The following is a 25,732-nucleotide window of genomic DNA, read 5'->3' as shown; positions in this document are numbered from 1 at the left end:
CTGTCTAGAAATACGATTAGTGCCAGACTGGAGATACTATTTCATGACAATAGAAATGGAAGCCTTTTGAGCTGTTAATTCATGAAATCGTTTCAGACTGTTAATAAATGCCATCTTTCGGTAAATATTTTTTAACGCATTTTAAGTCTGGTCTAAAATCTTTATGGCTTTAATTAGGGCCGGCCGATAAAACTATATTGATTTTTAACGACGGAACAACAATATAAAAATAAGTTTGATGTAGCGCTAGATAATTTCCTTAAAATGTGCCCGCCCGTGACGTCCGAAGATCTTGGCCTATAAGTTGTTTTGTTACATGAGCGTGCTACGATTGACAATCAAACAACCAATAAGATCTAATTTGCCGGGTTGCGTTAGTCTCAGTTTGGTTGACATTAGAGCATGTGCAAGATGAGTGCCGTGCCTGCCGTCAGCGAGGAAATTGTGAACTAAAAGGGAAATGTCAGCTCGCCAGTGTGGCAGTTTTTTTATTTATTTTCTTCCGACCAACATCAGAAGTAAGCGATTTAAAAAAAAAAAAAAAAAACGTCCCGGCTAAGCAAGGAAACAAAAGCAATTTATTCCGACATCTTTAGAATATATACATCATGTCGCCCATCTACCTCAATTCAACAAACAACCCAGAAGCAGTCCACGATGGAGAGGTACTAAATACTAACTGTTCTACTTGTCATTTTTACTTTAAAAAAGGTCAAAAATTATCGATATCGAACGATATGAAGCATCATATCGTTGATATATTTTTAGCCATATCGCCCAGCCCTAGCTTTAATATATTTTCCTTGATTAATGACACTGCTGTTTTTTAGTTGATATAAATGTGCATGCTCATACTTTACAAGGAAATGTCCTAGCATTATGAGCGTTTGATGCTGATTGACGTACTGTTAAAAAGTGCCGTCATTCGGTTCTTAATATATTAATGTTTCAGCACGTTATCTTAATGTATGGCCTGATGTAAGTTTGCCTATTCCATAATATATAAATCAGTGGGCCGTCATATGGATTTAAAGCGTAAATGGTCCCTCTCTCTCTGTTTATATGTGTGTAATACTGTAAATGTGTCCATGTGGGGCTGCGAATTTCGAATAATTTTTGAGTAGTTCTCATCGATCTTTGAATATTATTTTTGCTTTAAATGCTCATTCCTAACCTGCACTGGAATCGCTGTCGCAGTACTTAAATTTCACACGGAGACATTTAAGTTACATATCAGGCATATGACATTAGAAAGACTACAACTCTCATCAGACTGGTCAGGAAAGAGAGAAGACGCGGAAGCGCTGTTTATCTTCTAGTTAATCGGTCACAGATACAGTCACTATTACGGATGGTTAAAAAGATTACAAAATATGACGCCGAATAAATAGATAAGATTAGATTCAACTTTATTGTAATTACACATATACAAGTACAGTGTAACGAAATGTAGTTTAGGTCTAACCAGAAGTGCAATTATCAAGTGCAGGATATACAGTGTGAATAAATACAGAATTCAATATTAGGAAAAATACTATACAATAGGCATGTACTAAAAAAATACTTTACAGAAGGAATGTTCTATGAAAATATGACAGTCGGTATGTACTATGAACAATATATACAGAAGGCTATATACTGTGAACATTAATGTACAGGTGGTTATGAACAGATAACAATTTGGACTATACAAATGGACAAAACTATATGCTAAAACTTCCTGAGCATCAACCCAGTGAGTGAACAGCAATATGAATGATGAGCATAGATAACAAAGGGTCCTTAAATTCAGCTCTTTTATTTCCAACATGAATTAATTCATGGCTGTTTCATTTAATTAATGTAAAGTTACGTCTTTATTGGTGGAGGAATTGATAGCTTAGGCATTGTGACTCTGCGAGTTTGTCTCCATTAGTGAAGCTGCATAAACTACATATCAGGCCTTAAATGTAACACCTCATTTGTGCATTAATTGCTTTCATGTTAAATATAAGTGTAAGTAAGTAAGTGAGTATACATAACCTATGCACGCTTTCGTTTTTGTCGCGTCTCCCCTCAGAGGCTCTGCTGCAGTGACGGACCTGCACGCAATTCTCTAAACGGCCACAAAGATGGCGGAGCTTATCAATTAATCCGATATTGGAAAACGGATACCCGATGATGGGAAATTGATTAAATATCGGGAACATTTTCGGGAAAACGTATATCGGTAGATTTCTAAAACTTATAACCAACCAAAGACACAGGAAAAAACACATATTAGTGCCATATGACCCCTTTAAGTTTGAAACATTGGTTATTACATGAGAGATGATAAAATCGGTAGGCAGGCCGACTTATTTTTTTTAATTTTGCATAACTTGAAAGTTTTGCATAAATAAAGTTTTAGCTTTATTGTACACTGTTTTAGTCTATAAAAGTGCAAATTAAATGTTAATAAAAGAACAGGTTCTATGCCAAAAGAGGTATGCATTTCCGACGTGCACAGTCTCGTACTGTTTAGATCATTATACCACAACATTGACAGTGTGTCAACATGTCGGGCTCCGCGAAAGAGAGAAAGCTTGAATAGTGAATATATATTTATGTATACAAATTCTGGAATACAAACTGTTTCATGTAACGATTTCATTTTATGTGTGTCTCGTTATTTATTTCCCTATTTTATCCTAGATTTCAAATACACAATTTCTTGCATTATCAAAGCTAGACCTGTGCAATCCTGCATTACAACTCCAGCCCTGAAATCACTTAACATTATACAATAGTTTCTTTTGGCTTCTGAGCCTTGTTGCATGTACATGATACAGCTCTTGCAATAAATGTACAGGAAGATGTACATTACTGCAATTGATACCGCTTTAGATAACAATTATTTGTTAAATACAAGCAACTAACATGGTACTCCTTTTCACAGATCGACATCCTCGAGGACCCTCTAATTAAGAATGTGATCATCCTTCAGACAGTTTTACAAGAGGTTAGACACAGAAGTGCCACAGTCTACAAAAGAATTAAGGATGTTGTTCATGACAAGGAAAAGCATTTCTACACCTTTACCAATGAACATCACAGGTAGCATATGCTGCATACATTTTACCTGCAGCCGTTTGAACCAAGTCTTAAATTAAGTTTTACAACTAGCCATTGTTTTAAAATTAATGTCAGGATGATGTATATGGTTCATATATCTCTTTTAAGGTATACATTCATTGAGCGAGAACCAGGAGAGAGCGCTAACGATCGCAACGATCGAGCCATCCGTGTCGCTGCTAAATGGTACACGGATCACCTTGTCAAAGCGACCTGGGGTCGCACACTAAAAGTGGTTCTGCTGACCAATGATCGGGCCAACAAAGAAATGGCAGAACAGCATGGTCTACTAGTGTACAAATGTATGAGACAACCGTGTATTTTTATTAGTTCATTTAATTGAGTCCTAAGCAATTATTCATAGTGAAATAATATTGCTGAAGTCGTGATAATGATAGTAATTATCCTGTGGTATGTGATCTTTGTTATATAGGTGATGAATACATCAAGAGCTTGAGTGGAAACCCTGAGCTGGTTGACAGACTTGCATTGACATCTGATGATCAGGTACACAGCCTGTGATTATATATCATAGACGAAGTTTGTGTGTTGCAACTGTGATATATATATATATATATATATATATATATATATATATATATATATATATATACACAATATATACAGAGGGTGAAATAAATATTAAACGTGTATAGTGGGTAAAATAAGTATTGAACATGTCACCATTTTTGTCTTTAAATATATTTCTCAAGATGCTTTTGAAATGTTATTTTCACCAGTTGTCTGTAACAATCCAAAAAATCATGACGTACAAAGAAAACGAAACAAATAGGTTCACAAATTAAGTTATGTATAATAAAATTGAATGAGACACAGAAAAAGTAGTGAACGCAGGAAGAGAACGAGAGGTGCAAAAAGGCATCGAAAGCCAAGACACCAGCTGAGATCTATCAGTTAACAAGAAACCAATCCTGCCCCCGTGTCAATGGAAATTTTCATCAACTGGTTCAGTCCCAACAAATGGCATAGATTGGCCCAGCCAATCATCTGAGATGAATCCAATAGAAAATCGATGGAAAAGAACTAAAGATCAGAGTTCATAGTAGAGGCCCACGGAACCTTCAAAATTTGAAGACTTTGTGTGGAAGAATGGGCCAAAATCATATATTTAGCGATGCATGCAACTAATTTCTCCATACAGGAGGCGTCATGAAAGTACCATTACCAACAAAGGCTTTTGTACAAAGTATTAAATAAATTTCAGTAAGCGTGTTCGATACTTTTATCCTGTGTCATTCTATTTTATTACACAACTTAATTTTGTGAATGTATTTGTTTTGTTTTCTTTGTATGGATTATTTGGGATGTTAATGACATCTGGTGAAATGTTGAGAAATGTTTCTACTGAGAAAAATCGTGAAGTTTTACCCAGTGTATATATGTGGGTCATTCTACAGAATTCGTGGAAACTGCTGTCCCTCATCAAAAAAAATACACATTTATAAAACATTAAAGTATTAAAATCTTAGTTGTTTACCAAGATCCTTATATCATCTACTGAAACCCACAATAGTATTTATTATATCACTAAGCTTAATATATATAAAATCGTTTTCATATATTTATTGGGTACTTTCAATTTGGAGATAAGTGTCCCTAACCCAAACACCTAAATTTTAACTTATTGAAAAAAAAAGGAAATTAAGATTTTTTTTCATATCTTTCATGTTCAAAAAAATATTTTTATTTTTTTATGATTAAACTTTAAGTAAAAAAAAAATGTGTATGTTTTAGTCCATTGGCTGAGAAGGATTTTAGCCACAACCCTACATTTTTATAAAGAATTATATTTGTGTCCCTCTCTCTGATAGCTACATGGCGAGTAGATTGGTCTAATCATTTTGAAGTAAATATGTTAAAAAGTCTGAAAATCTAGTTTTTATGTTTGTTGGTGTTGTCAAAAGTCCCGGTACTTCAGGTCCAAATTGGTACCTAAAAATAAAAAAATTGGCGTGCCTAATTTTCATAAGACCTGGTAGCACCGATGTACCCGGTCAACCGGATAGTGATGCTCTACCTGAGAGGTTGTTAGTCAGAAACCTAGTCAGACTCCATAAGACGTGATGAGTGGATGAGCGCGGATCCAATCCACAAGGGATGCGCACAGAAATACTTCAGATTAAAGTCATATTGCAAAGAAAGTGAACACTGAAGAAATGACACTTTGCTACAACGTTAAGTTGTGAGTGTACAGCTTGTGTAACAGTGTAAATATGCTGTCCCCTCAAAAGCTCCACTTACAGCCATTAATGTCTAATCCGCTGACAAAAAAAGTGAGTACACCCCTAAGTGAAAATGTCCAAATTATTCCCAAAGTGTCAATATTTTGTGTGGCCACCATTATTTTCCAGCACTGCCTTAACCCTCATCGGCATGGAGTTCACCAGAGCTTACAGGTTGCCACTGGAGTCCTCTTGACAACATCACGGAGCTGGTGGATGTTAGAGACCTTGCGCTCCTCCACCTTCCTTTTGAGGATGCCCCACAGATGCTCAATAGGGTTTAGGTCTTACCTTTACCCTTAGCTTCTTTAGCCAGAAAGGGCTTTCTTGTGCATCATCTTTAGTAGAGGCTTCCTTTTGGGACGACAGCCATTCAGACCAATTTGATGCAATGTGCGGCATATGGTCTGAGCACTGACAGGCTGACCCCCTACCCCTTCAACCTCTGCAGCAATGCTAGCAGCACTCATACGTCTATTTCCCAAAAACAACCTCTGGATATGACACTGAGCACGTGCACTCAATTTCTTTGGTGGACCATGGTGAGGCCTTTTCTAAGTGGAACCTATCCTGTTTAACCACTGTATGGTCTTGGCCACCGTGCTGCAGCTCCATTTCAGGGTCTTGGCAATCTTCAAATAGACTAGGCCGTCTTTATGTAGAGCAACAATTCTTTCTTTCAGATCTTCAGAGAGTTTTTTGCCATGAGGTGCACAATGCTGAACTTCCAGTGACCAGTATGAGATAGTGAGAGAGATGACTCCAAATTTAACAAACCTGCTCCCCATTCACACCGGAGACCTCTTAACATTAACAAATCACCTGACACCGGGGAGGGAAATGGCTATTTGGGCCCAATTTGGAAATTTTTACTTAGGGGTGTACTCATTTTTTTTGTTATACAAGCTGTACACTCACGCCTTTACATTGTAGCAAAAGTGTAATTTCTTCAGTGTTGACACATGAAAAGATATAATAAAATATTTACAAAAATGTGAAGGGTGTACTAACTTATGTGAGATAATGAATGTATATTATGTTGTTGCATTAAAATGTTACTTTATTACTCCTCTTTAGAATGACATCACTGGAAGTAAGTTACTGTTTTCAGAGCACCTGCCATTATCAAGGATCCAAGCTGGCATTAAGAACGGTGTACTCCTTCAGGGTACATTCCATGCCAACAGAGATAATTATCTGGAGGGAACAGTCTTAATACAGCAAGATGAGAAAGATGTAACTGAGGTAAAAGGTCATCACAAATACAGTAAAATAAACTTTGATAATGCACTGAAGTTTAATATATTTTAATTGATTGGCATCATTATCTTTGAGATAAGATATCGCTGCTATCCTTCTGAAACCTTTTATCTCCATATTTGGTGATTTATTTATTTTTTATTTTGCTATAAATCATTGTTATTATTCAACCTTTATGTAATAATTATCAGTAGTTAATCGTTTAAAAAGTGTTTTTCCATTTTTTCCAAAAACAGCTAATGGGCTCTATGCATGCGATACTTCCGGGTTTAACAGGAAGTTTCCGGTTGGGGAGACTTAAAGCACAGAGAAATGGGAAACTTTGAAATAAGTTACATTTAGCAGACGGTGTACACAAGCGAGGCAGAGGTGGGAAGACAGGAAGGACAGATAGATTGCAATGGTTTGGACAACCAACCAGGAGTTATTAAAACAATTTATGATCTTAAATGTGACGATACAAGCATAGGATGCATGTCACACAAGCTGTTTTTCTTTACCAATTAAGCCATACCATCACAAATTAATCACAGTTTAATCTGCCATAAAAGGGTTTCAATCGCGCACACACAGCCAATCTAATGTTGTTTTTAAACGCATCATTTGTTTATTCATGTCGCAGACATCCAATGGTAGTCCAAACCACTGTAGTCTATCTGTCCTTCCGGTTTTCTTCCCACCTCTTTCTCGTTTTTGATTTCAAAATGGCAGCTGAGTCAAATCAGTCTCTACCACTGTATCTGCAAACAGCATCTTCTACATTTAACTTTTTTCTCTGTTTGCCATTTCTCTCTAGTTAACCCAAAAATATAAAATTTTGTCATCATTTACTCACCCTCAGATTGTCCAAAACAGTATATATTTCTTTGTTCGGCTAGACACAACTGGTCTGACTTGAGTTGCTATATCTTGTTAAACTGATCCAGGTTCTGATTTTCGAAAACCAGACTCAAAACCACCTAATTTCCCATAGACTTAATATTGCGACAAAATTTGTCGGCTCATAACTCAAAGCGAGGATGTCGTACAAACTTGCTAGTTAACACATTTGAAGAGTCTGGCAGGCTCTATCAGAACATATATCACAATGGGGTGTCAGTTGCATCCCTGAAGTGTAAGCGCCCCCATAAAATTCCCCCTATACTTATAATAGAAGAGGAAATATGCCCATATAAGGCATTATAACAGTCCAGACCAATAGGCACAAATTTATCGAATTATAGATCTTTATATATTAAAAGCAGGTAATAACTGCGGGTGCAGGTTTATTAAACGGGACCAGTGCAGGACTCTGCCTTGCCCTCTACCAATGAGTTTGGTGTGCGCGTAGTTAGCCGCGCTAACAGTTTTATTTTCACATATTTCTGGATTTGTGCATTATAAAACTCAAAGAATTGAGTCAATCAAAGAAGTGCTCATAATGCAGCAGCACAGTAAAGGCTGTGTGCTCCATGAGGCAAATATGTGACATCACTGCATATCTGCTATTTAATGTATATGTATGATGATTTTGAGTGAAACGATGTCGAGTTTATAAATCAGGATTTTAGCAGCAGTTAAACTGAGTGCTGGCTGTATTAAACATTATGGGGTCAGTTTCAGTAACTTATTTTATAATCGTTTCATGTCGGACAACAGAACAGAAAATATGTGAGAATGGCATTGTTGTATGAAAATGTAGCATGTTGTGACAAATAAGAGAGTCAAGTATAAACAGATGTCAAGTCTAAAACGCAAAGATGACGTTATTAATATTTGTTTGTGACATCATCAGCGCCACAAGTCTCTCAAAATCCTATGTGAAACACTGGATCTGTTTGCTTACCGATTTTATTATTGAATTATACAGGTTTGGAACAACTAGAGAGTGAGTTATTCATGACAGAATTTTCATTTAGGGATGAACTATCCCTTTAAGGCCCCCCAACCGGAAACTGCTGAGGGTTATTGCGTTAAATGTGGAGGTATTGGGTGCATAGAGCCCGTTTGGACATCCAAGGTTTCGGAAGGACAGTGACTATATGCTTATCGGCTGCTCTTTCCATGTTTATGACAGGTTCTACTTCAAGGCCTTCAGAACATAAACCGAGCTGTGCATTTGGATGTAGTGGCTGTTGAACTCTTTCCAAAAGATTGCTGGGTCGCTCCCTTATCTGTTGTACTACAGGATGATGGTCCAAATGATGAAGATGCTGAGGAAGATGAGGCTCAGAATAAGGTATAGTCCATTTAGAATGCTGTACAATAGTGTATTTAACACACGTAGTCCAATACATATGTAACATAACATTCATTAATTTATATTTAGAGGGTTATTTACTAACACATCAGTTAATTATAAATAATTACTGTCAGTGTCTGTACAACAATATTGCGTATTCATGTTTATTTTCCTGATAGCAAGTATTAGAATAGCTTACAAAGCTTAATAGCCATATAAAAGCAGCACTCTGTTGCAAGATACGATTGTGTTGCATTTCATCTTCAACTTCAAGTCAAAATAATTGTTCTGCCACACTGACATTATTATTTTTAGTTCAACTATTTGTTTCTATGTGGTATTCAGAAACACATAAATAAGAGTGGCGTGACATAACTCATATTTCACCTTAGGTCTTTTTAGCGCCTCAGTTTGCTGATAATGAAATGGCACCTCTACTGTGGCATAATGCCGCAACTTTCCAAATGACAGTCTGTTAAATACATAAAGCATTTCTTGTGAAGACACCAGACAATTTTGGCGAAAGTGAGGTGGCATGACATATGACGGAGGCGGCCGCCTAAAATTTCTCTATGCATGAAAAACTCTGCAAAGTGCCATGATCCCTATTTCATAACATCCCTTAGAAGATTAAATTGAAGTCAAATCTGGCTGCTTCGATAGACTATTATTTTTGACTATTCGGTTGGGCTGTACGTGATTAACCTGGATTACAATTATATCCTGCTGAAATCGAGCTGGCTACGATTATGCGAAGGTATTGATTATTCACGCGAAGCACGGCTCTGTGATCAGTAGGAAATGCTGGTCGATCTGTTGAGGAACAGTGAAAAAAGATATCCATAGGCATTTCTTAAAACTACATGTGTTATGGTCTTCTTCTTCGTTATGGTCTTGAGGAACAGTGAAAAAAGATATCCATAGGCATTTCTAAGAACTACATGTGTTATGGTCTTCTTCTGAGTGTCATATCTGGAGTGTCTACATGAGAGCGCCCTCTGGCTTTCGGATGCAGCAGCATTTTACCGTACTTCACTCACAAGATCAGCATAAATCACGTGTGATATATTTTCATTTTATTGTTCCTGCCCTACTTTTAGGGGTCACCCCTACTGTAAACAATGTAGTACTTTGTTATTAAGAAAAGTATTGTAGTAGCTTTGTACTTTACTGAAGGTTGCGATTTATTTTACAGTACATGTACCTATATTGTGCTTGCAGTGTATTTACCTGAGAAAGTACTGGGTAGTATAGGGTAACGATATGGTATATGTTTAGGTTTAGGGGTAGGTTCAGAGTTAGTACCTAGTTATTACCCAGTTATTATATTTATTGTAATAAGCACACATAATGTACATGGGAAACAGGAACCGTAAAATGAAGTGCTACCATAATAAAGTATTACGTGGTAATACATATTTGAGCTGCATGAAGCCCCTCTAACATGTATAGTGACCCATCGTTGTTCTGTTTTAGTATTTACAGATCTTGACATCAAAGTCTATTGTTCGAAAGCCCACTGGACAAGTGGTGGGTATTATTAAAAGGAATTGGAGGCCTTTTTGTGGGATGCTGTCTCCGTCACAGATCAAAGAGGTAACTAGGCCAATGGTAACTAGGTAATGTCATCTAGGCCAATGTACAGGCACAGGAAAGATTGAGACCATTTTAATTAGCTCTTCTATATGTATTGTGACAATGGGGTATGTGCATATGGGTCGATGATGTACTTTTGCTAAAATCTCAGACAGGCTGTTACATCCGGCACCATAGAGAAATAATGGCGTTTCCCTTCAGGATGCACATAGGATTGCGATCAACAATCGTGATTCTAATTATTCAAACACTTCACCATATGTCGACAACCAAAAAGGAGAAGCACTTCAGGCTATCGGTTTCAAGGTACATCAACAAATGTGAAAAAAAGCAAAATTAACTTTTGCAGGTAAAGAGGCATGCTCACCTGTGGTGCTGTCAGTTTGCAGAAATTCTAACATTTTCTTACTCAAGACATCGTAATCACTTTGAGTCCCCTTAGTGCTATGAGAGCAGAAGTGACCTAGCTGTCTGAGATTTTAGCAGAAGAACGTCTTCGTCCCGTGTGCATATAACCCACTCCAGTCCAGTGTTTGTTGAATCTCAACAGAAACAAACTTCAGGAGAAACCAATTCACCCAATAGCAATATGAGAGACTAAACTCTCACTACCACAGTAATGTGTTGTGTAAACTACATATGCGGGTAGTATTTTAAATTGAAATTTGGGAGAAATGTTGTCACTAGTTTTCAGAATTAAACAAATGTGATTTTATTTATAGTTATAGTGAATTCAGAAAAACTAAATATTTATTTAAAAATAACTATTTTCTTAATATTTTTCTTATTTTGCTGTGATATGTCTAAGGCTAGTGCATTGTATGAATTGACTAATAAAAATGTTTAAATCTAGGCAACAAGACATCTTTTCACCCCAGCAGACCGACGAATCCCACGTATCCGTATTGAGACCAGACAAGCTGCTACTCTTGTGGGACAAAAGATTATGGTTGCTATAGATGGCTGGCCCAAGAGCTCTAGATACCCAAATGTAAGGTCAGTTTTCTTTGATTTGATTTTAACCAGTCGACCCGAAATTTCAGCATATAAAATTTTTTGTTTCTCAGGGTCACTTTGTAAAAAGCTTAGGTACTGCTGGGGATAAAGACACAGAGACAGAGGTGCTGCTTTTAGAACATGATGTTCCTCACCAGCCTTTCTCCCAAGCTGTGCTCAGCTTTCTACCCAAAATGCCATGGAGCATAACTGAGAAGGTACGGAAAAGGTTTTGTGTTTGTGTCTCTCATGTTAGTGTAACTCAAGGCAGTGTTGGCCTTAATGGTTGTTATCTGTTAGGATTCATTGAGTGTCTATAATATTGCATGTTTCTGTAGGACATGAAAGTCAGAGTAGATCTCCGACACCTCTGTTTGTGTAGCGTGGACCCTCCTGGCTGTACGGATATCGATGATGCTCTTCATAGCCGGGAACTGGAGAATGGAAACATAGAGGTTTGCGTGAACTATGAGAAGGGATAAAAAGTCAGTTGTGGATATGTACTTGTCTCTTTGTGGTTTCATATTTAATAGTACATTTTGTTTCAGGTCGGTGTCCACATAGCAGATGTCAGCCATTTTATCCGACCAGGAAATGCATTAGACCAAGAGGCAGCCGAAAGAGGCACCACAGTTTACCTTTGTGGGAAGGTACATACATTAGACACACTTGAGGTGTTCGGCGGAGTTATTGAATACATTTTACCAAATTATTATTACTTTTTTGATGATGTGATCAAATACAAACAAATTTAGAGTGAGAGGTGTGAACGTCCCACATATGAAACATGGGAAATTTGTATTGGGCCATCACCCATGCTGCAGTCAGCTCACAATTAACACACAATAATCAACAAACACCAACAATAATACAAATAAAAAAAAAATCTAGACAACAAAAATAAACCGACAATAAATATCCGTAACACAATTACAGCTCCATATTCTAAACCTCCTCCCAGCGGGCAGTTGCTCATACTGAAAAAATAAAAAATCCCTCTCTACTGCAAACATTATCTACACGGATATGTCAGTGAATCATCAAAAAAGACTCCAAGATATTTATATGATGGGACCTGGATAATGGTTTGATTGTTGATAATCACAGGCATGTGATCACTAACTCAATTTCCTTTGTCTTATTTACATTCAGAGCTAGGTGGTTGTCCTCACACCAATTCACAAACCTTCCAATCTCGAAAAAATCTTCAGACAAGTCCCCCTTCTTTTCCAATAAACCTAAAATTGCACTATCATCTGAGAATTTAATGATGTAATTATTAGAATAACACCTTCTTCACTCATCCATATACAAGGAAAATAAAACTGGTAAACCAACACAGCCCATAGGGGCTCCTGTGCTCAAAATTCTGAATTCAAATAATGTTCCATTTACACTGACCTGCTGCCTACAATTGGTTAAAAAACAAATAGTACCATTTTAAAATAAAAGGGTGAACTTTAAAATCATTCAGCCTCTCTGTTAAAAGATGCGGCTGCAGCATATTAAAACTGAGCTTAAATCTATGTAAAAGACGTGCATACAAGCTAGAATCCTCTAAATGCCTATTTAAGAAATGTTTCATAGCTATATGAGCAACATCTGTACTCCTATTGCTCCTACATGCATTCATTACTACTTAAGTGCCACTGGTCGGTAGTCATTGTTCTCCTTACAGCTAGCCTTTTTCGGGACAGAGATACTGATGGAACTCTTCCAAATTGAGGGAACTGTATGTGTGTCAATAGACTTCTGGTAAATGGGACCCCAGGGTTCTGCCAGCTCTTCACTGGAAGATTTCAATAGTCGCCCAGAGATGCCATCTGGCCCAGATGCCTTGCTGGAGCAGACACGTGAAAAAGTGCCTTCTTCATGGACGTTTTACTCGGCAGGAGTGGAATTTCAGCCTTTACAACTTCAGTTTCAATTTGACATTTTGTCAGTCCTATTTTAGCAGGCAGCTTCACATTTCTTGTGGCATATACCAAATTCCCAACAAATTGTTTGTCAACATAATTTTCCAGCCATTTTTCGCCACACACAGTACGGTACAAGCAGTGTCTTTAATCGCTGATCCCAGTGATTCCGTCATGAATATTTCTGCATCTGACATTGAGTTCTTTGTAAACAATGTAATGTTACATTCCTCCACATTTGCATCTTCAGTCATTTTTACTTGTTCAGTTCTCTTATGAGGAAAGTCTTTAGCCCAGTGAAATGTGCTCTGGCAAATGGCACATCTGGATTGCTTACCAAACTTATCCTGTGGATTTGTCCCCATTAATGGCAGCTTTCGTTGTCCGCTGTGCAATGTCGCAAATCGTTTTCCTCATCCTTGTGGTCTTTGCTCTGTGTAAAACGCAACATCCTGGTTCACTGGTATAGCGTTTGACGCGCCTGATTTAATGTAGGAGAATTTTAATTCTGCTTTTTGTCTATACAAGCAATGTCCAATAGCTTAAAAGCTAGCACTGCACCCGGAAGCGTAATATTGTAATTGTTCATCCCGTTGTATCTCTGCTCAAAGTCAATTATGTAGTCCGCCATGGAAACTGAACTATTCTTCGTTATGCCATCAAAATAAGAATACGCTTCATATGCGCAATCTTTTTCCTCTTTTAGGAACCCATTGTCTAGCTTTGCCAATAGCGTTGCCATACCGTCATTACAATCCAAGTCCTCTGCCGGTAATTCCATCGCCGTCTCACGGGCTCTCCCTTCAAGCCCCAGAGCAACAGCAAGGGCTTGTTTCTTTTTGCCGAGATCGGTAACCCACATCCAGATATTAACTTCATTTTTCAAACACTCGTATGGCCTGGCTTCATCAAACTTTGGGGGAACTTTATAACAAGCAGCCATCCTCTGCTACCATGTTACTTCCAATAAACACAACGTTTATTTCCGTTAACACACTATATTGCATTGCCTTTCACATAAAGCTGACCTTGGGCGTGGCATCTGTCAATAGCAACTTCTGCCTTCTTTCATTTGATTGGACAATAATCCCAAGCTTCCTCTATTTGATTGGCCAACTCATTCAGAGAGCGCTGTTAGAGATCAGTTATCTAGGCGTTTTGTACAATATTGCAGCCCCAAGTACAGTTTTGTCCTATTGGGCAATTCTTTCACGACTTTTATTGCATACCATCGAAAAACTACCCGAACGTCAGGGACTTAAATGGGGGGTACAGCCATGTGTTTAACATGTTTAGTCAAACAGTAGGGGGAGCCTTTCAAAGTTACTGCTGTCTAACTGCGTAACATCCAATCACAGCAAACAGTCCTCCAGCAGATTTGATATGGCGCCAATCTTTTGTCAGCGCTTGAAACATGCCCTAAACTTCATAAAAATAACATTATTATCAGAAATTCTTCATTTTATATTTTAGAAAACAGAATAGGGCAATAATCTTTAAACTAATAATTTTCTACATACTCAAATTTTTTTCCATACTAGTCATTGTACACAATTATTAAAACATGCAATTAAACATCATATGTGCCCATTAATACTGTTCTATTGTAAATAGAAACTGTTGTTGTTATGCCTTATCTTATATGAAAATGTTGCTTTTGACAAAAAGCATATAAATACATCTTTCACACTGCGCGACCAGTGCGAATGCACGTTTCTCTATCTCTCTCTGGCCCGTTTAGATGAATGTGTGCACAGATGAAGCTGTGGGTAATGTAAAAAAAAACACATTTTCATATATTTTTGAACTTGGACCGCATTTTAAAGTTGTTTAAGATGTAAAGTACTCAATTGACATGTTGAAGAGTAGTGCGACATTACCAAAGAATCTAATAAATACCGAAATTCTGTCCCCACTGGATGCAGCACGATAAAAGGCTCGTTCTTAATGGTTACTTTTGTCATGTCGCACAGCGCCGCTAGCTTGCAATGCAGACAGAGTGGTGCGCTTGGCTAAGTACATCTCTGGGTCTGCTCTCCCCTCTCTGCAACAGGCAATACATAGTCAGAGCTGTCAAAATCATTAAAGACCCTGCAAATTCTCTTTTCTGTCTTCTGCAGTCTGGTTTCGCATTCGATGGCCAAAATAGAGAGCTTTTTCGCCAAGGCCATTAGACTCCTTAATACGGACAGATCCCGCACTTCAAGGACTCTGACAGTTTAATGTCACGCATCAGCTCATTGCACTTGCACTTTACCATTAAGTTATAAAACATAGTAACATAATATGCACATTTCTGATTCCATTGCCACCTGCTGTCTACCTCAACACTGATCTCTTATTTAAACCTCATATTTATCATAAGAGAACAATCTTTAAACTTCTTAGGATGTAAATATATTGTTATTGTTATTTTCCTTTGAATATATATTCCCTACATATATTTTCTATATTCTCATCTATGCTGCAGAGTTTTTAGAGTGTACCAGATGAACATTTCACTGCAAGTTGAACATGTTTACAAAGTGTAGGGAGACAGACTTACTCTTGCAGTGATGTTTAAAATTGATGATGCAACGCGATGGGATATCGAATCGAATCATTGACCTAATAATCGTAATTGAATCGTGAGACCAGTGATGATGTGCACCCCTATCCCAAATGCCTTTTTTGTTCTATGCACTCTTTAATTTCCTTAAAAATATGCAATTCATTATTTGGATATATTGTTATCAATTTTTTTAACACATTATCTTTACAGAAGTGGGTTTAGTCAGTAATAGTCTCCGCAGCCTCATACAAGTTCAGACTATGAAAGAGGTTCCATATGGTACAGGAAAAGCAGCCTTTTAAGGTTTCAATAATTTCACCATTCCACACATATACAGTTTAGTTTGAGATGAACTGCTCTTAAGCAAGGACTTATAAGTGGGAATAAGATGGACAGCATTATGATCATAGGAGCCTTGTGGCGGTTTACTCTGAGCTGTATAAGCATTCCTGACATTCCCATAACATTTATCCAAAGTTTTTTTGCCTCTTGATTTACAGTCCGCATATTGATAGAATCCAGGCAACACAGCTTCAAGTGTACAATAATTCAAATCCCCTAAAATAAAACAAGGTGCTTCAGGGGTACGTCTTAATTGTCTATGAACACAGTCTGCTGTAAGTTTAGCTACATTTGCAGCATTACCACAGGGTGGTACATACACAGTACATAATTAAATTCACGTGGTAAATTCACGTGGTAGATAGGCCTAAGGCTTAGACATACAAGTTCAATTTCGGAGTTACAGACTAGCTCTCTCACGGAAAATTGAGAGCAACACTTTTGGTTAACTTAAACACAAATACCACCACCTTTTCTCTTGCCTGAATTGTCTGAATTGTTCCTGTCAAAGCGCACCAGAGAAAAGCCTTTCAAGGCAACGAGAGAGTCGGGCACGTCGTCTCGTAACCATGTCTCAGTGAACACAAGCAGGCATGAATCCTGATACTCATGTCCAACTCTGGTATTTGCTCTGAGCTTCTCCGTTTTCTTCTCAGGGAGCAGGTGTTGCAAAGAAGCCTTGAGGGTAGTGTCGGTCTTTCTGCCCTTCTCCGTAATCTCTGCCGTACACCGCCACGCTGTCCCCTCTTCCGCATCCCTCGGTAGCTGGGGGGCGCGTGTAAACCAATTCCGGAGAAGTTAAGAGCCTACGACATAGTCACGATTCACTTGCATGGAGTTGCATGTAACCAGCCATACGACAAGAATCAGCACAGATCAAACACTGTAATAAAAAAGAAATAACAATAATAAACAAGAATAAACACCAAAATCAAACAAGCAAACGCAGAACAGGACCACAAGGTAGCCTGGGGTCGCAACAGAGCAGCGTCACAGGAAGTGAAACTTGAGGAGTTGCTTATTGTCTGCCATTCTCCCTACATTGACCAAAGATCCAATGTGTGCTTAAGGCCATGAACGAGAAACGTGTTTTCTGTTCGTTAGACATGCAAAAACTTGCTTAAGAAATAAGCATGGTTAAATTTACTGCATATGTATAATGTTTACAAGCACGTCAATGTTTTAGTTGTTCTAGAGGTTGCTCAAGGTGATATAAATACACACACACGCGCAAATTCTTTCATTGTGCAACGTGACAAGCACCTTAGTATGAAACATTGGTAAAAACATCATTCGGATGCATTGTCTAATACCACCGCTATATTTTCCTCTTTGGTTGAGCTGAGCTCCTGTGTCCGACCCTGTACTGTAGACTGCCTGTCTGACACTTGTTCCCAACACTTTTGAGAACGGGTCAGGTCCTGGAGTTGCCGGGTATTCATCAGAGGCTCAATACACATTAAGAATCTCATCAATTACCATTTATCCTTAGAATATAAATAAACATTTTGGCGTCCGAAGTACATTTGGAAAGTAGCCCAAAAAAAGCCTAATTGTGCGGGAGAACCATGACCCTGGCAACACTGGCAACAAGGGCTTACAGCAAACTGGGGGGAGCCAATTATGGAAGCAAATAAGAGACATAATGTTTTGAAATTTAACAGCCTATGAATACTTGATTTTGAATTATTTTACTTTGGAAACCATGTATCTGAATTTATTTGTTTCGAATTTACCTCTATGAAATTTAAATATGAAAATTCTTGATTTCCAATTTAAAAACCTGAATTTAATGCTCACAATTTCAGATACCAAAAAAATCAACTTACAGAATTTCAGATAAAATACATTCAGATTGATCAAATTTGATTGCTCTTATTCAGATCTCAAATTTCAAGTTAATACTTTTCAAAGAAAACATGTCTAATCCGACTGCTCAAATTCAGATCGAAAAATTCAAGTTAAATATTCACATGGTAACATCCGGGCTACCCAGGATAGGAAAAACAGTTGAGCCCAGAGCCCGTCTGTAATTGAACCGAACTATTGAACCGAACCAATGAACCGAACCGACGTCGGTCGAAAAATAATAATAATAATAGTTCCAAAAAATAATTAGCAACAACATACTTTTGTTCTGTAGAGTCTGATTGTACATAAACAGCAAACTTATCGGAGCGCCTTCGTTTTCCCTAGAAGTCATCTTCTTAACAGGTTTAATATCCGTGCTTTGGCCTCTTCTTGGATCATGACAGACAGTCAGGTTGTCGTGCTCTGATAGGCCGCCCGACGTCAGTTCATTGGTACGGTTCATTGGTTCGGTTCAATGGTTCGGTTCAATTGCAGACGGGCTCTTCCTATCCTGGGTAGCCCGGATGTTACCATGTGAATATTTAACTTGAATTTTTCGATCTGAATTTGAGCAGTCGAGTTAGACAGATGTTTTCCTTGAAAAGTATTAACTTGAAATTTGAGATCTGAATAAGAGCAATCAAATTTGATATATCTGAATGTATTTTATCTGAAATTCTGTAAGTTGATTTTTTTTTTTGTATCTGAAATCAGGTTTTTAAATTGGAAATCAAGAATTTTCATATTTAAATTTCATAGAGGTAAATTCGAAACAAATAAATCCAGATACATGGTTTCCAAAGTAAAATAATTCAAAATCAAGTATTCATAGGCTGTTAAATTTCAAAACATTATGTCTCTTATTTGCTTCCATAGCCAATAGCCTCGGACCTTGAGCTTGGAGGCTGAAATCGTGCCGCGTTACAATACAAAATACAAAGTTCCACCAGCCATAGGGAGATGAATGACACCACACGCGTCTATTCACGAACAGGAAATAGAACTTACTTGCGGGATTTTTGATTTGTTAAATGTCTCGCGAGCGAAAAGTTTGCTGTTACAAATGCGTTTCTGAACATGTACAGAGTAAAATATTACTGATAATTAAAAAGTAATGCCTTACTCCCAATGCAGCAAGTGGTTGACACTAAATACAGATGTAAACGTGGTTTGAAACATTTTAAGCTTGTCCACTTTCTACCACTTCCAGAGATGGTCAAAAACACATTTGACTGCATGCAGTTTTCCTTCTTTTTCATCCTCGGCTGATCACATGCCTGTTGACCATTGCATGTAGTGAGTTTTTTAAATAGGGTTCCTGTGATTGCCACCAAACTTGGTCAACATGATGCAGAGACATTGAAGATGCAACGGATCTTTGTATATCAAATGGTGTTGCCACTGCAATCCATCAGACCTAAATGCAATATTTTGTGCAAAAAAATGTCTTAAAATGCTTGAAATGTCATTGAATTTGGACACACGATACTGCTGGTGCCTTTAGCCAGGTGCAATAAAAGAAGCTCAGAAAAAGGGGTGGCAGGGGTGCTCTGTCGCACCACCTTTGGACTAAATGCCGGGGTTAGTTTCCCTATAGTTACCAAACTAGGTACATATTAGGGGTGCTCCGATCAGGGTTTTTTTAGCCGATCACCGATCCTCGATCACTGAAAGCTGTATTGGCCGATACCGATCACCGATTATAGGAACTATTTGAAGCTTTCTGAGTACCAAAAGAGAAAGTGTAATGAATTAACTAATGAATATTAGTAAGTAACATATTTGGTAACACTTTCCTTGAAGCATTTATGTATAATGCATTATAAAGAGTTATTAAAGGGTAAAATGCATTATTAATATTCATAATGTGTGTTGTAATGCATTATATGTAGTTGTAAATAATTATAACCAATTTAAAATGTGTCGTGTTACAATGAATTGCTTAGTGTTATAATGTATTAACTGTAATAACAATTATCTATTAGACATTACAATGCATTAAAATGTGCATTACACTGCTTGAAAACTACTTTTACAATAAATTAAACATACATGCTTCAAGGAAAGTGTTACCACATATTTTCATAAAACATAGCAGCATTCGACATGAGTCCCAGAAACCCTTTGTCTTCCACAATAATAAAGTGGCCATGATCAAAGCAAATTTATTACATTATTTTATCTGATAATCTGATATTTCTTTATGCTTCTTACTGTCCTTGCAGTAGGGTTGATGCTTTAAAAAATGTCTCCGTTACTGACAGCTGAGGAGAGGTTGCGCTAGACTTAGACTTTTCATTTATTTTCAATGTTTCTGTTGTCGGACATAAAATAATAATCTAATTACAAGCAAATGTTTATGTTCTTATGTCCATACAATAACAATGACAGGTGCCTGTAAAAGGTGTTTTGTACTCACAAGAAAGCTGTGGTTTGGTCATGTGACCCTGGATCACGAAACCAGTCTTAAGGAGCACGGGAATATTTTTAGTTATAGTCGAAAATACATTGTATGGGTCAAAATGATCGAATTTTCTCATGTTCCATTAAGATATTTTGTAAATTTAATATATTAAATATATCAAAACTTTATTTTTGTGAGTGGATGGCCATTAACAGGGCCTTTTATTAACAACTTCAAAGGCAATTTTCTCAATATTTGGAATATTTTGCACCCTCAGATTCCAGAGTTGTAAACGGGTATATCTCCGCCAGATATGATCATATCATGACAACTTATACATCAATAGAAAGCTTAATATTCAGCTTTCAAATTATGTAAAAATCTTATTTTCCAAAAATGTACCAATAAGACTTCTTTTGTTGTCCGGTTTCACATATATGTGCTGCTTCACTGAACAGAGGAAACGCAGAGAAATTTTTCCACTCACTGAAAGCTATTATTGATACAAAAAGACGCTATTTTATGAAGTAAAAACTCTGTAAAGACGGCACCACAGCGCGCCTGTGTGTATGCGGGGAGTGACGGATGCATCTCGAGTCTCTTTTGACCACATGAGCGTTTAGCAAAACTGAGCAGACATTTGAGAGTAAGATCATGAATAGAAACACACGTCCCTTCGCGATAGTCTACCTCCTTCCGCTCACAATCACGTTCATTCACGATCACGTTCTAATGACACGAAATGATAAAAAGGGGAATTACAAATCGCCTTTATTGTAGTCCGTCAAAATGACGATTGCCTTCAGATATTTTTATCACTGGTAGAACAAATAAATCTTCGGTTGACGCGATCCCTGCAGCCGAGTGGCGCTCGAGCTGCTGAACTGCCCGCTCACTTTGCGCGAGGCTAACTTTGAAAACTACTCGAACTCCTTTACGTGACTAACCCTCAAACGTCTAAAGAGGTTGTTGGTGTAAAAATGTTTTGGGTGCTTCTCGCATCGTGGAATTCACATAGTACACACGCATCAGATTGATAAAGCATTGTCTATTTCACACACCTTGTAGAATTGCCAGACCGGTAAATCCATTTTCATATCGCGTAAAATAAATGTCTCGTCAATTTTGCGTCATCTGATCGGCTTTTCTGTATCGGCCTTTTTAGAGACCGCCGATCATACTTCCCAAAGTGATTATCGGCCGATTATGATCGGCGACCGATCAATCGGAGCACCTCTAGTACATATATTGATATCACCAAACTGAACAACGTTCAAAATAACACCCATTAGCCGCCCATGGTTATTTGGGACTTAAGGTGGATTTTTTTGACAATTGCATGTGGTGAACTTTTAAATACTCCTTCTAGAGGATTCATCTGATTATCACCAAATTTAGTTAACATCTCAAATATCTTAAACATTGTGGCCATGGCGAGGCAGTACATTTATGGCCCAAATTATGCAGAGGAATTGCTTATATCTACTGCCTACAATTTTTTTTTATTGACATTATTGATCACATTAAGTCACTAAGTCAAAATAATGTAGAGACATAGCTGATATAAAATTGTAAAATATTTTTTTCTAAAAAATTGTTGCCATGGTAACGGGGTCAAACTTTATACTTTTTTTAGGCTCTTGTTATTCTTAGAATCTCATGAAATTTGTCACAGCTATATTATTATTTTGTCATTTTAAATGTTTAAGTGTTTCTGTGCTTGTTTAGCACTTTGAGTTACATTTCCTATCTGAAAAGTGATATAAAAATAAATGTTTATTAATATTATTTTGTGTGAACTATTTCTTTAATGGTTTCTTTTGGCAGAGAATTGACATGGTCCCTGAACTGCTTAGTTCCAATCTGTGCTCCCTGCGGTCCAATGTCGAGAGGTAACAGTCTTTTTTTTAAGAGTGCTTTCTGTAAAACTGTTAGCTGTAGAAATGTTCTACTCTATATTTACTTGAAAGTAAATACAGATCTTCAACTACTGTCTGATAATCACTTCAACCCACAGGTTAGCATTTTCGTGCATTTGGGAGATGAACCACAATGCTGAAGTCCTCAATATTTGCTTTACAAAGAGTGTCATCAACTCAAAGGTGTGCATCTAACTTCCAAGTAGGTTTAAAAGAAAGGTGTATATAGATTTTGAATTTAAGAGTGATATTGTCCGTTTAGGCCTCCCTTACCTATGCAGAGGCCCAGATGAGAATTGATGATACCAACATAAATGATGACATCACAAAAAGTCTGCGATGCCTTAACAAATTGGCCAAGATTTTAAAAGGCCGGAGGACTGAAAAGGGGTATTTAATATCTATTTTACTAATTACATCTGTGATTAAAAACACATTTATAAAATGATAAAAATAACTAATGTAACATACTTATGCAGTTTCACCGTTCTTTTAACAATTTTTCAGAGCACTGACCCTCTCGTCTCCTGAAGTACGTTTTCACATAGACAGTGAAACCCATGATCCCATAGATCTGCAGACCAAAGAACTAATGTAAGTCCTGTATTTCTTTCTGTGCACATTTGTTTCACATTGTTTACATCGTGATGAACAAAAGCATTTAGCTTTATTAATGTATGGAGTAGTTCTGTAATGTCAATTGTTATTTTCTGCATAGATTTTAATCTGATATTTCTGATAATTAAACCTGATATCAATTATAGCATACATTTAGTTTCCTAAGCTTATACTGTGCTAGAAATCCCCTTTTAAATGCTGCTTCTGCTCATGCGAATTGCTCACATTGAGCCTTGCAATTCATTAGAGAGCTGAATTATTTTGGCACTTTGCAGTTTCAAAATGTATTCCATATAAGTTGTTTAACTTGTCAGAAGTTGAGCTACAAAACAAATAGACCATTTCTTATATTTTGGATGATAATGCGGAAAATATTCACACAGCAATATCCTGTCTAAAGTCGCAAGTTTCTTGCCTTCACCGCACTAACCTCATGTTTACTTGGTCGATTTAATATTATGATCAGTTTTAACTTTCTAATGGTAGAAAGGTAGTTTCTGAAATGAATAATAAGAATCATGAGGCGTAAAACAAAGAAAGAAATGTTCTATGTTTATGTAACTTGCAGTTCCGGTGGCTATCCAAAGATCTCGTCACATCCTGTTTAATGCATATATTTCACAACATGCTTTGATTTGGTAAACCGGATCAAAAGTTTAATTTTTATGTTTTGACGGACCACGTTTTCAGGACAATACAATTAAATGTATTCCATATGGAGGATATATGCTGATAATCCAACAATATTATAGAGAACATTCGGTTTTAAAGGAATAAAGCTATATAATTATTAGTGCCTGTGGATTTAAGTTCTTGTAGCTTTGATATTGTAGATGGCGTTTGTCTTCTACGCTTAAACCTCTTAACTCTTCTGCGTCTGCTTCGAGGCAATGAGCTTGACGCATCAACTCGCGCTGAGTGAAGATCTGTGAATAAACTGCCACTCAGTGGTAACCATGAGTCAACACACATTAAAGAAAGACTGCCGTGGAGACGGCGGAAGGCTTATTCTGGATGAGTTCATACTTTAGAATGATATTGAACAAACCTCTGAAGGCGGATAAGAGAAATGTATGAAATATGCAGAGTGGTGGGGGCACAACGACCAGGATTGAGAACTTCTGGGTTAACTTAATCATTTTTTTCTGTGCAGCTACAACACATTCTATCTGTTAGTCTTTGAAAATAATACATCATTTATAATTAAATGATATTTGTATTTGGTTGGAAGTTTAACAGTGCACTCTTACTGTTTTCCACAGGGAGACTAATTCTATGGTGGAGGAGTTCATGTTGTTAGCAAATATCTCTGTAGCACAGAAGATCTATGATGAGTTCTCAGAGTGTGCTGTACTCAGGAAACATCCTTCACCACCACCATCCAGCTATGACATCCTATTTAAGGCTGCGAAATCAAGGGTGGGTACTTTGTGAGATTTTAATTTCAGTCAGGTGTGTACTGATGAGGACACAAATGTGGTCATTTATACAATCTTATCATCTCAGCTTTTAAAAGCAAAATAAATAACCAAAATCCATTTACAATGCTCAATATAAAAATTTGGCATCAGTAACTACATTTTCGCACCCTCTTTTGTGCACAAAACAACAAGGATGTGCTCATCTTTAGAGTCTGATATAAACAATTCATTGACTGTACTGATTACCACTGAGGAACAGAGCTCCCCAGGACTTTTCTGTAGATTTTCATTATCCGTCTTACGCAGCCTTGTTGATATCTCACCTCAAAATAAAAATTGTATCATCAATAACTCACCCTCTTGCCATTTCAAGCATGTATGACTTTCTTTCTTCCGCAGAAAAATAAATATATTTTGAAGAATGTTGTTAGCAGCCCACCACTCACTTGCATTGGATTTGTGTCCATACAATAGAAGTGAAGGGGGGCCAGTGCTGTTAGGTTACCAACTGACAATCGAATTACAGAATTTTCATTTTTGGGTAAACTATCACTTTAAAGAATGATTAAGGGGGGTTGATTTTGAATTGATTTCAAGGTCTTTTTAACTTCATGAGTGCCTTTTTTTAAAACCCCTTAACTGTCACAGCACTTTCTAAACCTACACATGAAAGAGCTTTCCTGTAGCTCAGTGGTAAGAGCATTGGGTTAACAACGCAAGGTTGTGGGTTCGATCCCAGGGGATTGCACATACTTAGAAAACAAATGTATAGGACAATGCAATGTATGTCATTTTGGATAAAAGCGTCTGCCAAATGCATAAATGTAATGTAAATGTTTAAGCGCTGTTGGAACTAAAACGGCCGTAACTCATGAATTCTTTGGAATACAGACCTACTGTTGGTCTTCTTTCAAAGAAGACAATTAGCAAATTATAGCTAAAAAAGGAAATCTAAAAAAAAAAAAATTCTTGTAAAAAAAATATATAAAAGGTTTATGTTTTTCTATCATGAAAATACAGATCAGCCCCAACATGTAGAAATTCCGAAGGGTCACCAAGTGTTGCATCAAGTTTGGTCTTGAGTCATTTTTAGCTGCTCTATTACAAAAATCCACTAGTGGACCATATGCTTTCCATTGGTTTTAAAGGTTCTGTGTGTAAGTTTCAGAGGCCACTATTGGCAATGTAGGAAATCGCACAGGAGAGGATCTGGAAGCTAAACGTATTATAATATAACTTACACCTGATTTATGCAAATTCTGATTGTAAACATGATTTGCACACAACCATGCAACAAGGAC

At 37.2% G+C, this 25,732-nt stretch overlaps 2 protein-coding genes across 4 annotated transcripts in view; one reads left to right on the top strand and one right to left on the bottom strand.

The window, feature by feature from the left end:
- dis3 (DIS3 exosome endoribonuclease and 3'-5' exoribonuclease) overlaps positions 1-25,732 on the top strand; it is a 40,813-nt gene that overhangs the window by 3,918 nt on the left and 11,163 nt on the right. For all 3 annotated transcript variants that reach the window (XM_056770157.1, XM_056770164.1, XM_056770146.1), the window contains exons 2-16: positions 2,918-3,075; positions 3,202-3,395; positions 3,527-3,600; positions 6,414-6,581; positions 8,653-8,814; positions 10,294-10,413; positions 11,267-11,404; positions 11,481-11,627; positions 11,748-11,864; positions 11,958-12,059; positions 22,301-22,365; positions 22,491-22,575; positions 22,655-22,782; positions 22,900-22,986; positions 24,273-24,429. In XM_056770157.1, coding sequence (XP_056626135.1) covers positions 2,918-3,075; positions 3,202-3,395; positions 3,527-3,600; positions 6,414-6,581; positions 8,653-8,814; positions 10,294-10,413; positions 11,267-11,404; positions 11,481-11,627; positions 11,748-11,864; positions 11,958-12,059; positions 22,301-22,365; positions 22,491-22,575; positions 22,655-22,782; positions 22,900-22,986; positions 24,273-24,429 — 1,902 coding nt within the window. The remainder of the gene's footprint in view (positions 1-2,917; positions 3,076-3,201; positions 3,396-3,526; positions 3,601-6,413; positions 6,582-8,652; positions 8,815-10,293; positions 10,414-11,266; positions 11,405-11,480; positions 11,628-11,747; positions 11,865-11,957; positions 12,060-22,300; positions 22,366-22,490; positions 22,576-22,654; positions 22,783-22,899; positions 22,987-24,272; positions 24,430-25,732) is intronic.
- bora (bora aurora kinase A activator) overlaps positions 15,891-25,732 on the bottom strand; it is a 29,679-nt gene continuing 19,837 nt past the window's right edge. Inside the window, exon 11 of the mRNA XM_056770227.1 lies at positions 15,891-17,101. Coding sequence (XP_056626205.1) covers positions 17,036-17,101 — 66 coding nt within the window. The 3' untranslated portion in view covers positions 15,891-17,035. The remainder of the gene's footprint in view (positions 17,102-25,732) is intronic.

The sequence above is a fragment of the Triplophysa dalaica genome, chromosome 2, assembly GCF_015846415.1.
Source record: "Triplophysa dalaica isolate WHDGS20190420 chromosome 2, ASM1584641v1, whole genome shotgun sequence".
NCBI classification, from domain to species: Eukaryota; Metazoa; Chordata; class Actinopteri; order Cypriniformes; family Nemacheilidae; genus Triplophysa; species Triplophysa dalaica.
The sequence above is the reverse complement of the archived record's forward strand: the minus strand, read 5'-3'. Positions and strand labels throughout refer to the sequence as shown.